The following is a 14,129-nucleotide window of genomic DNA, read 5'->3' as shown; positions in this document are numbered from 1 at the left end:
TCTAGTGTATAATAAAAAATTGCCAATTATTATGAATATAATCTCCAATTTGTATTTTTATCTCATGTTCTTCTTGTTCAGGTAAGACAATTATACTTCCATCTAAACAAAACCTTCTCTTTCTTATCGAACTTGAATTCTTGGTCTTTAAAATAATTTCATCTCCCGGTATAAGTTTTTCATAAATCACATCTGGATTATTGATATGATTTCCTTTATCATACACCTGATACATTATTTTCATTATATCTTGTCCAGTCTTAAATGCAACCAAATAAAATCCATTTTCTAAAATGTCACTATGTGGAGATATTTCAAACGTAGGTTCAAACCTATCAGAACCAGTTACTAACCAATACGCAAATGGGCCATCAATCTTTTTGGAGTTAATATAACATTCAGCATCATATTTCTGTTCCTGATTTAAGTTATTCGCGGCAGCGATCTTAAATCTTTCCAATCCATGCTTTCGAAGTTCTGGAGTATCACTATCTGCTACCAATGAAGCATGAAATGCCCATGAGAATACCACGAGGAAGTTTAGTTTATGAGTGATTTCTGAGTGCTTTTCATTGTGAAGCGAAAGGTATGAACCAGTAGGGAATTGTATGGTGTAGAGATGGAGTGGGTGAGGAGGATTAGTGGAGGTTAATAATGTTGTGAGTGCCAGTAATTGATCTTGGAGGTTTAAGGATAATGCAAGACTGTTTCCTGTTCCATTCGGGATTGGGAATATGGAGATTTTGTTGTTGTCATTGGTGGTACCAGTGGGTAATCCATTTATGAATTCGTTTATTGAAGTATCTCCACTTATAAATATGATAGTTGATGCATACTGGGGATTGAATTGATTGGCAAATTTAGATATGGATTTAGATGAAATTGTTTTGAAGTATTGATAATTGATATCTAATAATTTGAATAATGGATTTATAATTGTATGATAAATATCATTCAGTGATGATGAGGATCTACCAGTACCTGATTTAATTGAGTCTATAATAAACACTTGATTGGGTGAAGTTAAATAATTGGGAAGTTGTGAAGGAATTGTGATTACGTCATCTTTGGCACTGTCTTGTTGGTTTTGTTGTTCAATGTTGAACTTATAGTGGTTGTTATTATTATCAATTGATAAGTTGACAATTGTATCTTTCTTTTCTATGTATAATCTTTGGTTGGTCATCTCGGTAATATTGGTAATACTATAGAATCTTCTATCAAAAGAAGAGGCGGGGTTGTAGAAGAAGAAGAAATTCTTTAATTTCAAATTTCTTGTTGATTGTATAATTCTTAACATTTCCACGAGCCACAATTTATAATTACTTATGCATATGAATTATAATTATACACTAACAAATTATAATTACATACAAATGTATATTTAATTCCATAAAACCCCATTCTATTCTATTTGGTAAGATAATTATGTTGGTTTATACATCCATTCATGTTTATTTGAAAAGTTTAAATCTGAAGATTTCCCCACCCACCGACTGTCAGATCTGGAAAGTAAAATTTTCAGATCTTTACTTTTTGTGTCAAGAAGTAATATTCTTCATTAAATCCAACAAACCGATTTCTTTCAACTAGTAACACCTACAAAAAACTCCTTCTAACCCGATCCCCTCGGTGATTCTGTATGACTTGGTGATTTCGAAAATCCGAAAACGCGACTTCGAGAGCCTGGCTAGCTCAATGGCTAGAGCGTTTGACTTTTAAGCACAAAATCAACATTCTATTGTTATGTTGGTTCTCTACTGTTGTTTAAGAGGTTATCAAAAGGTTGCGGGTTCGACCCCCGCGTCGGGCTTTCTTTTTGCATTTATGATATCCTTGGGCTTGATATGTATCTGTAAGGTATAAATACTGGGTTTATTATAGGTATTCGGAATTTTTTGGTTGGTGTAGTAAATGAAAAGTTGAAAGGAATTTTTTATTGTACAAGAGATTGAAAGGGAGTCCATTAGAGCAAACATTATACTGCTCAGTGCCAATTATTAATGAATATTCAATAATATAAGTGCTTTTACTAAGAGATAATTGACTAAAATGGTTCCTATAACGCGCTGGTGTGCTTCTTTTGTTAGCTTCAGGTAAAATCAAGTTAGCGAAAAAAAATTAACCTTGTCAAGCTAAAAAAAGTACTTAACTTTAGAGACAAGTAGATTTGCAATCATTAAATTACAGCCTTATCAAGTAATAAATATATGACTACATTCCCCCACAAATATAATAGAATATAAAATAAATGAAGGGTCAGCTTCAATTCTCATTCAAGTTTTCAATAAAGGCTATGCAGTTTTCTTAAGTATTCGTCGATTCACTATTCCTAACAAATAGAGCACGATCAATATCTATACCACAGATCAATAAACAAAAGTTAGAGAATACCGGTATTGCAAGCTATCATAGAACTTGAAGAGACTATTCAAGTCAAGAGGTAACAACAATGGATGGAGTAACTAAAGAAGTAGAAGTTTATGAGAGTATTCCACATTCACGATATCAATTTATTTTATTATACCACACAACAATAAATATCACTACAAGTGGTGGTAGTGCGTTAGTTATTTCATGTGTGTTGAAATTGATTGCTCTTTGTAGTTTGGCTATATTGATATTTAGTTGAATTTATGAATGAAGAATATTAGTGTAGAGAATGAAAGGGGGGGCGCGGTAAACTTTCGTTTTTGGATTAAGCGTCGTATATCGGAAAATAAATAAGATTCCCGAAACTTAAATCAACTTTTTTTTTTCTTGCTTTTTTTTCTTTTGGTTGATTTTTGATACAAAACCCACAGCCTTTTCACACACATTCACGTATCAACAAAAGAGTAATCAACACTTCAAAATGCAACCATCCTTCATATTTATATTCCTAGTTTCATTCACGGGACTAATATTATCAAATCCAATAATAATAGTCGATAATAAAAAATCAGTTTCACCCTTACACGCCAAACAAAGAAGCCAAGAAAAGCAACACACACAACTAAAAAAGAAGCCGAAACAAAAACGGAAGACTAAAAAGCCAGATATAGTATATTTTGAACTAGTAGATGGACAATTTCTAGAGAAGAGAAAAGGTGGAGGTAGTCGTGGTGGTGGATTCAGTTCCTCCTCCTCTTCTAGCAGCAGTGGCAAGTCTGGTTCCTCTTCCAGTGGAAGTTCTTCTACTGGTCTGAAAACCGGTAATTCGGGAGTCATAACGTCAAGCACATGGAGATGTGGAACTGTAAATGGAAGACAAACATGTGGATATGGTAATTATTATGCCCCAAGTGCTGCAGCTGCAGCCGCTGGTTATGGGACTGCTAGATATCATGGAATAAGAAATGGGACTAGTACGAATGATGAAGAATCATCGTCCTCGTTAGCAAGTGGCATTGTTTCTACTGCTACTCAACAGGCTAGTTCTTCGAGTTCCTCGGTGATTAGTTCGGTTAGTTCAAAAGCTGGTGGTGTGGGGATTTTTATTCCCTCTTATGGAAGCTTGATTGTAATGTCGGCTTTGGCAATTATATAGAGATCTAGGTTAGATTAGAAGGTTGTTTTTAGGTATACTTTTTCTTTAATGGAATCATCAGTTGCAAACAAGAATCCGATGTAACTCAGCTGAGAATTTACTTTCTACACGTAGATTTGATTTGAATACAACAGGACGTGTCTATTTGAAGCTTATCCGGTGAACCTCTAACTGTATGTAGATCAATCCACTCTTGAATAAGATGTTTAAAGCCTCCCAATTATTTAAGCTGAGCCCTCGCCACAGATTTGTTTGTAAATGACTTTCGTTCGGCAGTGTTATTATTCCATAGTGCAAACTATTCTGTATGAATGAGAACTCCGTATATGGTGCAACTCGGTCCGCTCTCCTTGAAATTTGTTTTATTTCTATTACCGAATGTTTGTGTCATTCGAAATTTCATAGTTGATAGTAGATATAGCCAGATTACAACAGGAGAGTTATTTTTAAGATATGCAATAGGTGAGGCTGAGCGTGAAAAAAAATTTTAAAAAAAAGGGGCACAGAATTTACGAACTAACAGTATGAATCATACCAAAAACAGGTCATCACTACAGTTTGCAATCTACGAAGATTACAATAGCTATTGTTAGACACTAATTGTGAAACCGTTTGTATAATTCATGTACCCGTCAGGCATTGCTTAAGATGGCGAAGCATGATAACAATGAAATACATCTTAAAGTAATTGTGTATCTTTGTAATGACATTCTCTATTACCATCTAACTGTGTCACCTGCGATACTGTCTTATTGCTGAAATGATTTTCAAGGACTAGTATTAGTTGTGGCATTAGGAGAGGCAGGCTTCCATATCTAAATATGGGAAGACTATTTACCGTAAGGTGAAGAGGAAGCCCAGCTACTCTGAAAATATACGAATAAAAGAAATATTCTGAAAAAATACAGAATTAGACATAAATTCGCCTGTATAAGGTCAAACATTTCACCAATTGGATTAATGAATCATGAAAATTGAGTTACAGCCGCAAACTGATGAAAATTGCTGACAAAAAAATATTTATTTTTTAAACCCTTATTTTTTTGATTTAACAATTCATAGCCGTTGCCCCATATTCAATTTAATGACCAATATCATCTATTAGGTATTATCGCAGTAAATATAAAATGAACCTATATCGCAAGATATCAACCTTGGATCAATCAGAATATTACAAACATTCTCAGTAGACCACATGCAAGCATCCTTATTAATCTTATTTATACTATGCATCACAGAAATTGCAGCTAGTCCAATTAAGGTAGTCTCACCACAAAAATCTCTTGACAATGAATGCCAAGAAATCGATTCCAATCAGGAAATAGCCTATTCAGAAATAATCGATCCCTTGGGAAAAAGGCGCATTGGGAGTAGTTCAGGAGGTAGAAGCAGTGGTGGGCGCAGTTCAAGTGGTAGCAGTAGCCATTACAGTTCAGGTGGTAGCAGTAGCCATTACAGTTCAGGCGGTGGCAGTGGAAGTAGCACCAAAGGAAATCCCTCAAGTGGAGACAACACTGATAGTAGTAGTAGTGGAAGCACAGGTAAGAAAGGTGGAAGTTCCAGTGGAAGCAATACTGGAAGTGGTTCAAGCAGTGGTCTGAGAGCTGGAAGTTCAGTGAATTCATATACTTATAGATGTGGACTTTTTCAAGGTAGACGAACTTGTGGATATGGTTCTTATTATGCCCCAACTGCTGCTGCCGCCGCCGCTGGGTATGGGACTGCTAGATACCATGGATCAACAAATGTTACTAGTACCAGTCATGGAGAATCATCTTCCTCGTTGGCAAGTGGTGAGATTTCATCAGCGACTAGTTCAAAAGCTGGTGGTGTCGGGATTTTTATTCCTTCTCATGGGAGTTTATTCGTAATGTCCGCTTTGGCATTTATATAGAGATCTAGATTAGAACCTTGTTTTTACGTGTATTTGTTTCTTTAATGGAATCAACAGTTGCAAACGAGCATTCGATGTAACTCAGTTGATAAATACTTTTTTCGTGTATATTTGATTTGAATATGACAGGACGTGTCCATTTCGAGCCTTTCGGGAAAACCCCTAACTGAATGTAGATTAATTTACTTTTGAATAAGATGACCCTTTGAGCAAATGCGCCCCAATTGTTTAAACTGGGGCCTTGTTAAAGGTTTGCTCACAAATGATCGGTATCGTATAATTCGATAGGGTAAGTTAATTCTTTATGAATGAGAACTCAGTACACCGCGTAGCTCCGTCCGTTTTCCTTGAAATTTGTTCTGTTTCTATCCGAATGTTTGCCTAAACACGAAATTTCATAGTTGCGAGTACATTTGCCTTGAGACAGCCATGTAGCAATTTCTTGCTAGAAAATGATACTAGTACCAGTGGGGCAAGTCCGCGAAGGAATATACCTTCTCGTCTAAGTTTATTTATCGTTTCTTCTTTAGTACTTTTATAGAGAGAGTTTAGTATTTCTAATTAAACGAATAGAATTATTATTATAAATTAGGTAACAAGGTTGCTTACTATATCTGGTTAGATTGAGCAGTCTCTTGAGAGCAAGATCTGCACTATAACTAACTGGACTTTATGGTATCAAATATTGTCAGTTGTTCTCTGCATTTAATTATCCGGAAGAATTTTACCAAAAATTAGCAACCGTATCCAAAAAAGAAAACGGATGTATAGAAAGAATATTGACCTCCATACCACATTTTCAACTAATACAAGTTGTATTTTAAGAAGTCCAAGAAAGCCTTCTCCCAATAAAACATTGGAAAAGGACAAACAAGAAAAGTGTTAGTATTGGTTGCAAAATTTTTTTGCAGCCGCACGAATTTGATCACGTGGATTTAGCATGACTATCGTGTGATTTTCACGTGATCAACATTCACCCCTTAAACGGTACTTAGGTAGCTTGGATCCAATCTTTAATGGTCTTTGATGGACAAAGTACAATATTTGCACAGGAATTTTTAAAAGAGGATATAGCCGTCTACCATAATTGTGGTGTGTAGGTCAACCTTGGTGCTAAAGCCGGAGTCGCTTAAAATTCTCTTACCAGTACGTGCAGTAAACATACATGGCAATTTGATATTGGGATGTATAATTCGAATTACATAATGTAATTGATGAAATATTTAGCGAATAGATTGGCTGCCTCCATTTCTTCTGACTTTTTGTTTCCCCTAAATTTGCGTTCTGGAAAATTTCAAGCTTGGGGTTCAAAGGCGCAGTGTGCATCAGACTAAAAAAGTGGCACAGAAATTACGAGATGCTGGGGAACGCAAAAATAAGACAATCACAATCATCAAGTTAAGCAATAGAGTACTATGCTCTTGCTACGTCTACCTCAATTCATTGTTTGTCAATCTAGATTGATTGAAATGAAAATTGTATTGAATGTACTGACAAAGAAAAAATCCCATTTTCATCAGCCACAAGTTTAATCGAAAAAATAATATTTTTTAAGTTGGACCCTTTATTGTTTTTCTTTGGATTTTGCAACCAACACATAGCCCTTCTACTTTCTTTTTATGTTACTATTAGAACCCATTTGACTATATAAGATTAGTCAATATCCACTCATGACAGTCATATGATTGAATATATACAAATATAATAAACCGAAATGCAGCCATCCGTTTTAGCCATCTTCATTTTATCATTAACCGAAATCATTCAAGGTAGTCCAATTAAATTGGCCAAGAAATCGGTTGAGGCGAGTAGCAACAGACAAATGCTGGGAAAAAAAGCTGTTCAAGAAATAATTTCTTTGCATCCAATAGATTCATTTGAAAAAAGACATGACAACACTCATAGAAGTAGTGACAGATATAGTACCACCACTGGAAGATATCGTCCAAGTTCAAGCAGTACTGTAATCAAAAATAATGGTTCAGATGGAACCGAAATTTCCAACAATGGATCTGGAAGTAAGACTGCAATTAGTTCAAGTAGTGTGAAGGAAATTTCAGAAGGGTTACATCCCGATAGATGTTTCTCCTTCAAGGGACGAAAAACATGCGGTTTTGACTTTCATTTTACACAAACAACCGCTGCAGTTCCTGGATATGAAGCTATTGCAAATCGACAACAAAGAAATGAAACGAATATTAGCGATGACGAGTCCATTTCTTTCTTGATGTCCAGGGATAGTCGTGAACAGGATGTACCTGCTTATGCAAACTTGTTTATTGCTCCTATTTTGGTGTTAATAATATTGTTACTTGGATGTATAATTATAGATTTAGCAAAGTCTAGGTAGTTCTATTTGTGTCAGTGTATATAGAAATGGAAGTGATCCTTTAGAGACTGAATGCTAGAAAATGTATGGACAATATCGTATCCTTCTCATCAACTTCTTGAAATACTAGAAATCTATCAAGAATGACTATTTAAGGCAAATAAAATATCTCTGATAAATAGGAAAGTTATGCCATATGTGCAGGTAACAAGCCTATACCCGTTAACCCGTTGATTCTAACATGACCAACATCGAGTCCGCCTCTAGGCTTGGAATCCACCCAACATATTTTTGGTATATTGGGTTGTACCAATTCTTTATTTAGTTCAACACCATCTATCTAAACGGGAATATCTTGTATATGCTACAGAATCGTACATATGGCCTGATAAAGACAAAATAGTTCACTCTTCTGAATGACTTTCAAAACGCCCTAGGGTTATTTTAAAAATGTAGATAAAGCCACAAAACTATAGAATATTTGGTGGATGATAAATGCTGGAGGACAGCGATAACTCATTTTTATTTTTTAGTGTACAGAACAATGCTTTTTTTTCTTATAACAATAGAAGTTTATTATTAATTCAATTACGCGAGTATTTCAAAACTAAACCGTCAGTTGAGTCGAGGTCATTCATCTATCTTAGGGATTGTTCATTTCCATTAAATTATTAGTTAACAATTGCTTGGTATAGTGAACTTTCGACTGTTAAGAGAAAGAAAAAGGGTCTTTAATTTACACCAAAAGAATTCTATAATCTGAAATTTAAAAAAATAGAATCTAATTTTGCTGCAACACCGAATATGTCATTCAACGCAAGCATGGCCAATGACTTCTGCGGAAATAGTAAAATATAATACTCGGGTGAATGCACGAATATGCCTTAGTATGTAGCGTCGGCCAATATATCCAAGACGTCGTAGCAAATTGCATTACATTGCAGGATCATGAATGTCACCTGATTGAGGGATCTGTAAAAATAATTAATTTATAATTTAAACTTCAAGATACGACAAGCCCCTTCAACCGTTTCTTTTTTGTTTTGCCTTTTTTGCGAAATTACAATCCCAATACAAAAAATCCCAATATGTACACGCGTTTTGTACAGTTTTATATATTTCAGTAAATGTCTCGTTTATGAAAAAAAAATGTCTCGTTTGTAAAAAAGAGTAATAACCAGTTGATATGGGTGTCAATTTTAGTCGCTAATGTACTAGCATTGAGACCATGTAGCCGTTATTAAGTATTTCATTAATTTCACGATTGTAATCAGAATTCTGCTGACCAGATCTAATAGTGATAAGTCAAGCTGTAAGTTTTCCCATATCACAGGTGCCGTGGTAAATTTTACATCTTACTGGATCATGCATACACCTGCGTGCAATATAACTTCTATTTCTAGAAGTTTAATGTCCATTGAGATTAAAGAACCACATTTTGCAAAATAATCCAAGTAACGTGCATGATCGGACTTATTCTGCGGATTTGTGATTTTCCGGTAGGGCTGTTAAAACTAGTGCATCTATGGATGATGATGAGTAGTTCAGGCGTGTCAAAATATTTTTAGAGTAATTGCAATGTTAATTAGTAACTATGATTACTTAAAAAATTAAGATAAAATCAGCCTATGAATGACCAATGGGAAAATTATCACTCTATCATACGGCGTATTCAGAATATTTTCTAATTAATACATACATGTACTATTAGAATTATACCATTGTTAGATAGAAGAAGCGTTTGGCTCTGGACATATTGTTTTGTACAACATCAAAGTAAGGGATATTAGAGATTGGCTTAGGGTCGCCCCGAATTAGATGAACCTCCTTTCCCATTAATATCAAGTATAAATACAGGGTAAAATTGCCAATCTTAGTATTTTGCAATCCTCTAGTTTATTTTTTTTCGCAGCCATTAAACACTATTTACTATAACGATGAATAGTTTACTTTTATTTTCACTTTTACTACTATTTCACTCCTTCTCCCAAGCTATTACAATAGATGGCTTGGTCATCAAAACCGGAGGAAGCTTAGATGTTGATACGTACGAGATTAATGGAGCCTTGTCTCTTGTTGATATTGACAATGCCAACGTTGGGGAAATGCTCATTAATCCTGATGGGGAGTTCTATTTCACAACAACAAAATCAACAACTTCTTCATTACAAATTGGGAACTTTGAGAACCATGGACTAGCATACATAAACACGTTGTCTGGCAATGCTGATACCATTCTGTTAACCAATGTTTATAATTATGCTACATTGATCGTGAATTCTGGTTCGACTGTTAATTTCGTTGGGCTCACAAATTCCGCTGACGGAACCATTTTCCTTCATGGAGAGGAAGGTGCCCAGACTAAAATGTTTCAACAGAGTCCACTCAACAATATTGGTGCAATATGTCTTTCCAACGTTGATTTGACCTTAGATTCAACTGAGACATTTGCAGGGTACTTAAGATTTAGGGCACTTGAGGATACTTCATGCCTTAGCTTGTTAGAAAACTCTAGCCTCCGTCAAACAGGAGATATAGCTTCGACGATATGTCTTGGTAACGGTGCTGCTTTTTATATGTCAACTACGCGTGGCACTGCAACCTTAATTGCCCAGTTTGGAGGAAATAACGTAATTTATATTGACACAGATAATGCCGTCGAGACAACTCCTGTCTATTCAGGGAGATTCTTGAGTATTACTGATGGAGGTGGTATAACTTTTGTTCTCAATATTGGTACTGGCTATGATGACGTTAGTGTTGAGGTAGAACCTGGGGTTGGATATGTTATAACAAACCCTGATATCCCAGATGGAGCCAATGCCTGCAATTGTGTTTGTAACGAACCACTTGTCGTGGTTCCTACCGAAGAAACTACATCAACTGCTGAAACTTCAACTGAACCAGAAACTTCAACTGAACCAGAAACTTCAACTGTTGAAACCTCAACTGAACCAGAAACATCAACTGAACCAGAAACATCAACTGAACCAGAAAGTTCAACTGAACCAGAAACTTCAACTGCGGAAACTTCAACTGAACCAGAAACTTCAACTGAACTAGAAACTTCAACTGAACCAGAAACTTCAACTGCTGAATCTTCAACAGAACCAGATACTTCAACTGAACAAGAAAGCTCAACTGAACCAGAAAGCTCAACTGAACCAGAAACTTCAACTGAACCAGATACTTCAACTGAACCAGAAACTTCAACTGAACTAGAAACTTCAACTGAACCAGAAACTTCAACTGCTGAATCTTCAACAGAACCAGATACTTCAACTGAACAAGAAAGCTCAACTGAACCAGAAAGCTCAACTGAACCAGAAACTTCAACTGAACCAGATACTTCAACTGAACCAGAAACTTCAACTGAACTAGAAACTTCAACTGAACCAGAAACTTCAACTGCTGAATCTTCAACAGAACCAGATACTTCAACTGAACAAGAAAGCTCAACTGAACCAGAAAGCTCAACTGAACCAGAAACTTCAACTGCAACTGCTGAAACTTCAACTGAACCGGAAACTTCAACTGCTGAAACTTCGACTGAACCAGAAACTTCAACTGAACCAGAAACTTCAACTGCTGAAGCTTCAACTGAACCAGAAACTTCAACTGCTGAAACTTCTACTGAACTAGAGTCTTCAACTGATGAGACTTCAACTGCTGAAACTTTAACTGAACCAGAGTCTTCAACTGATGAGACTTCGACTGCTGAAACTTCAACTGAACCCGAATCATCAACAAAACCAGAAACTTCAACTGAGCCATTAGTTTTAAGTTCAGCAGAATCAGAAACTTCAACTGACGAGAGTAAAACTGAACCCGAATCATCAGCAAAACCCGAATCTTCAACTGCGCCATTAGTTTTAAGTTCAGCAGAATCAGAAACTTCAACTGACGAGAGTACAACTGAACCTGAATCATCAACAGAACCAGAAACTTCAACTGAGCCATTAGTTTTAAGTTCAGCAGAATCAGAAACTTCAACTGACGAGAGTACAACTGAACCCGAATCATCAGCAAAACCCGAATCTTCAACGGCACCACTAGTTTTAAGTTCAGCAGAATCAGAAACTTCAACAGAACCAGAAATTACAACTGATGATACTTCAACTGTTGAAACTTCAACTGCTGAACCTTCAACTGAACCCGAATCATCAGCAAAACCAGAAACTTCAACTGAGCCATTAGTTTTAAGTTCAGCAGAATCAGAAACTTCAACTGACGAGAGTACAACTGAACCCGAATCATCAGCAAAACCCGAATCTTCAACGGCACCACTAGTTTTAAGTTCAGCAGAATCAGAAACTTCAACAGAACCAGAAATTACAACTGATGATACTTCAACTGTTGAAACTTCAACTGCTGAACCTTCAACTGAACCCGAATCATCAGCAAAACCAGAATCTTCAACTGCGCCACTAGTTTTAAGTTCAGCAGAACCAGAAACTTCAACAGAACCTTCAACCCCCCCCGGCCAAACTGAGATTACTACTCAAACTATTATTTTTACTGAAACTACTATCGAAACTGTAACTGTGTGTACAAAAGAAACTACCCTTACTACTGCCATTACTGTAACCACCGGAACAAAAACATATACTACAGAAATCATAACTGTCATTCCTACCACAATTACTGAAACGATTACCATCACAACCGATGTACCAATTGCTACAGTTTCTGTTCCTACAACAAATAACCCTGTTCAATCACCGGCTAAAACCCAGTTTGCAACAGAAATCACGCCAGTCCAAACCGAGATTCAAACTATTATTTTTACTAAAACTACTATCGAAACTGTAACTGTGTGTTCAAGAGAAACTACCCTTACTACTGCCATTACTGTAACTACTGGAACAAAAACATATACTACAGAAATCATAACTGTCATTCCTACCACAATTACTGAAACGATCACCATCACAACCGATGTACCAATTGCTACAGTTGCTGTTCCCACAACAAATCACCCTGTTCAATCACCAGTTAACACAAATTATCCAGTTCAATCACCAGCTAAAACAATCACCTCAGTCATTACCCAGACATCCAAGGCTGTGATTACTACTCAGTCCACTATATATGTCCAAACTACGATTTCAACTACAACTGTTTGTCTACCAGCAATCACCGAAACAAATGTCGTAACTATGTCGAGTGCTGGTAAAACTTATACTACAGAGAAGGTCACTGTTGTTCCACCATTTGATTGTGAAACAGTTGCTATTGCTACATACGTTCCAGTTGAAACTGTTGTGGTCTATACTTCTGAGGCTATATTGGTCACTACTGTTACAGTTGTTCCTTCAGGAAGTGAATCTTCTGCGCCAGTGTCCCCAAATGCTCCTGCTGCTTCAACAAATGTCCCAGCTTTTTCAACAGACTTATCAGTTGTACCACCAAGCTATCCTGTTTCAAGTTCCTCAGATACAGACCACCCAATTCCATACTCTGTTCCTCCAGTAGAAGGGTTAGGTTCTAGGAAGATTGGAAGTGCCTTGGTCGTTGGTTTGTCAATCCTTGCTTATTTTGTTTGATGGATGGATATTTATTGTATACTTAATATAAAAAAAAAAAATTAAACCCTAATGTTATGAAAAAAAAAATATTTATACCCAATGTTATGAAAAATATAAAAATATAAAAAAAAATTAAACCCAATGTTATGAACCAAACAATCCGATATCTTTTTTGAAATGTCTGTCGGTTTTCTTTATTTCTATATGTAGTAGTGTATGTATTTATTTATATAGTTTGTATTAAAAATAAAGTTTGAACCATTTTTGTTAAAAAAAAAAAAACAACTAATAATTATTTAATTGCAAAAAAACTTTAGTTAGTTAAATAGGTATATAGGTATGTTGTTCTCTAAGCAAGTATTGACATAAGAAATGCTATTATTGTAAACAGTAAATGTAGTGATTAATCAAATAATATGAGGTGTTGCCTGGAAAATTTGCTGTTGCAGCACTTTGATTACATAGTGTGGGTAGTAGTCAAATTTGATGATTGATTAGATTTATTTATATAGTTTATCTATAGCTGTAAATAAACGAAATAAATGAATTATCAATTAAAAGAGACAGCCAACATATGTTTAAATAAGTTATGGTTTACTCAGACAAGAGAGATTATATAATGACAAACAAGATGCGACTCCAAAGTGTCGCGACGTTTTAGTCAGTGATGATAATCTGGTAAACACAACCACCAAGTGCTACCAAATGAGATATCAGATTTTTTTTTAAAATCTAAAGAGAGCTACCAAACGTACAAATTTATTTTATTTCTTCGCTTGTTTGTGTGCAGTCTTCTCTTCGCATCTCATCTCATCTCTCTCTCTTATTGTTTTGTCTTAGGGTTCATTT

General features: G+C 35.7%; 5 protein-coding genes across 5 annotated transcripts; 4 read left to right on the top strand and 1 right to left on the bottom strand. All coding sequences in view use genetic code 12, as the record gives it.

Annotated features, from left to right (window-relative positions):
- Position 1: 1 nt before the first annotated feature.
- Positions 2–1,186, bottom strand: J8A68_001230 (uncharacterized protein; the record flags this gene model as incomplete). The annotated part of the gene is made up of 1 exon (XM_049404862.1): positions 2–1,186. The coding sequence occupies one exon, from the start codon at positions 1,184–1,186 to the stop codon at positions 2–4; it is 1,185 nt and encodes a 394-aa protein (XP_049265406.1).
- A 1,668-nt stretch (positions 1,187–2,854) lies between these two features.
- Positions 2,855–3,529, top strand: J8A68_001229 (uncharacterized protein; the record flags this gene model as incomplete). The annotated part of the gene is made up of 1 exon (XM_049404861.1): positions 2,855–3,529. One exon carries the CDS (start codon positions 2,855–2,857, stop codon positions 3,527–3,529), a length of 675 nt encoding a protein of 224 aa, XP_049265405.1.
- A 1,195-nt stretch (positions 3,530–4,724) lies between these two features.
- On the top strand, positions 4,725–5,423 carry J8A68_001228 (uncharacterized protein; the record flags this gene model as incomplete). The annotated part of the gene is made up of 1 exon (XM_049404860.1): positions 4,725–5,423. The coding sequence occupies one exon, from the start codon at positions 4,725–4,727 to the stop codon at positions 5,421–5,423; it is 699 nt and encodes a 232-aa protein (XP_049265404.1).
- A 1,714-nt stretch (positions 5,424–7,137) lies between these two features.
- J8A68_001227 (uncharacterized protein) lies at positions 7,138–8,096 on the top strand (the record flags this gene model as incomplete). Its single annotated transcript, XM_049404859.1, has 2 exons — positions 7,138–7,741; positions 8,020–8,096. 2 exons carry the CDS (start codon positions 7,138–7,140, stop codon positions 8,094–8,096), a joined length of 681 nt encoding a protein of 226 aa, XP_049265403.1.
- Positions 8,097–9,689: 1,593 nt separating this feature from the next.
- Positions 9,690–13,298, top strand: J8A68_001226 (uncharacterized protein; the record flags this gene model as incomplete). Its single annotated transcript, XM_049404857.1, has 1 exon — positions 9,690–13,298. One exon carries the CDS (start codon positions 9,690–9,692, stop codon positions 13,296–13,298), a length of 3,609 nt encoding a protein of 1,202 aa, XP_049265402.1.
- Between the last annotated feature and the right edge of the window lie 831 nt (positions 13,299–14,129).

The sequence above is a fragment of the Hemisphaericaspora subhashii genome (assembly GCF_019202705.1).
Source record: "Hemisphaericaspora subhashii strain CBS 10753 chromosome Unknown scaffold1, whole genome shotgun sequence".
NCBI lineage: Eukaryota > Fungi > Ascomycota > Pichiomycetes > Serinales > Debaryomycetaceae > Hemisphaericaspora > Hemisphaericaspora subhashii.
This window is presented reverse-complemented; position numbering and strand designations above follow the sequence as displayed.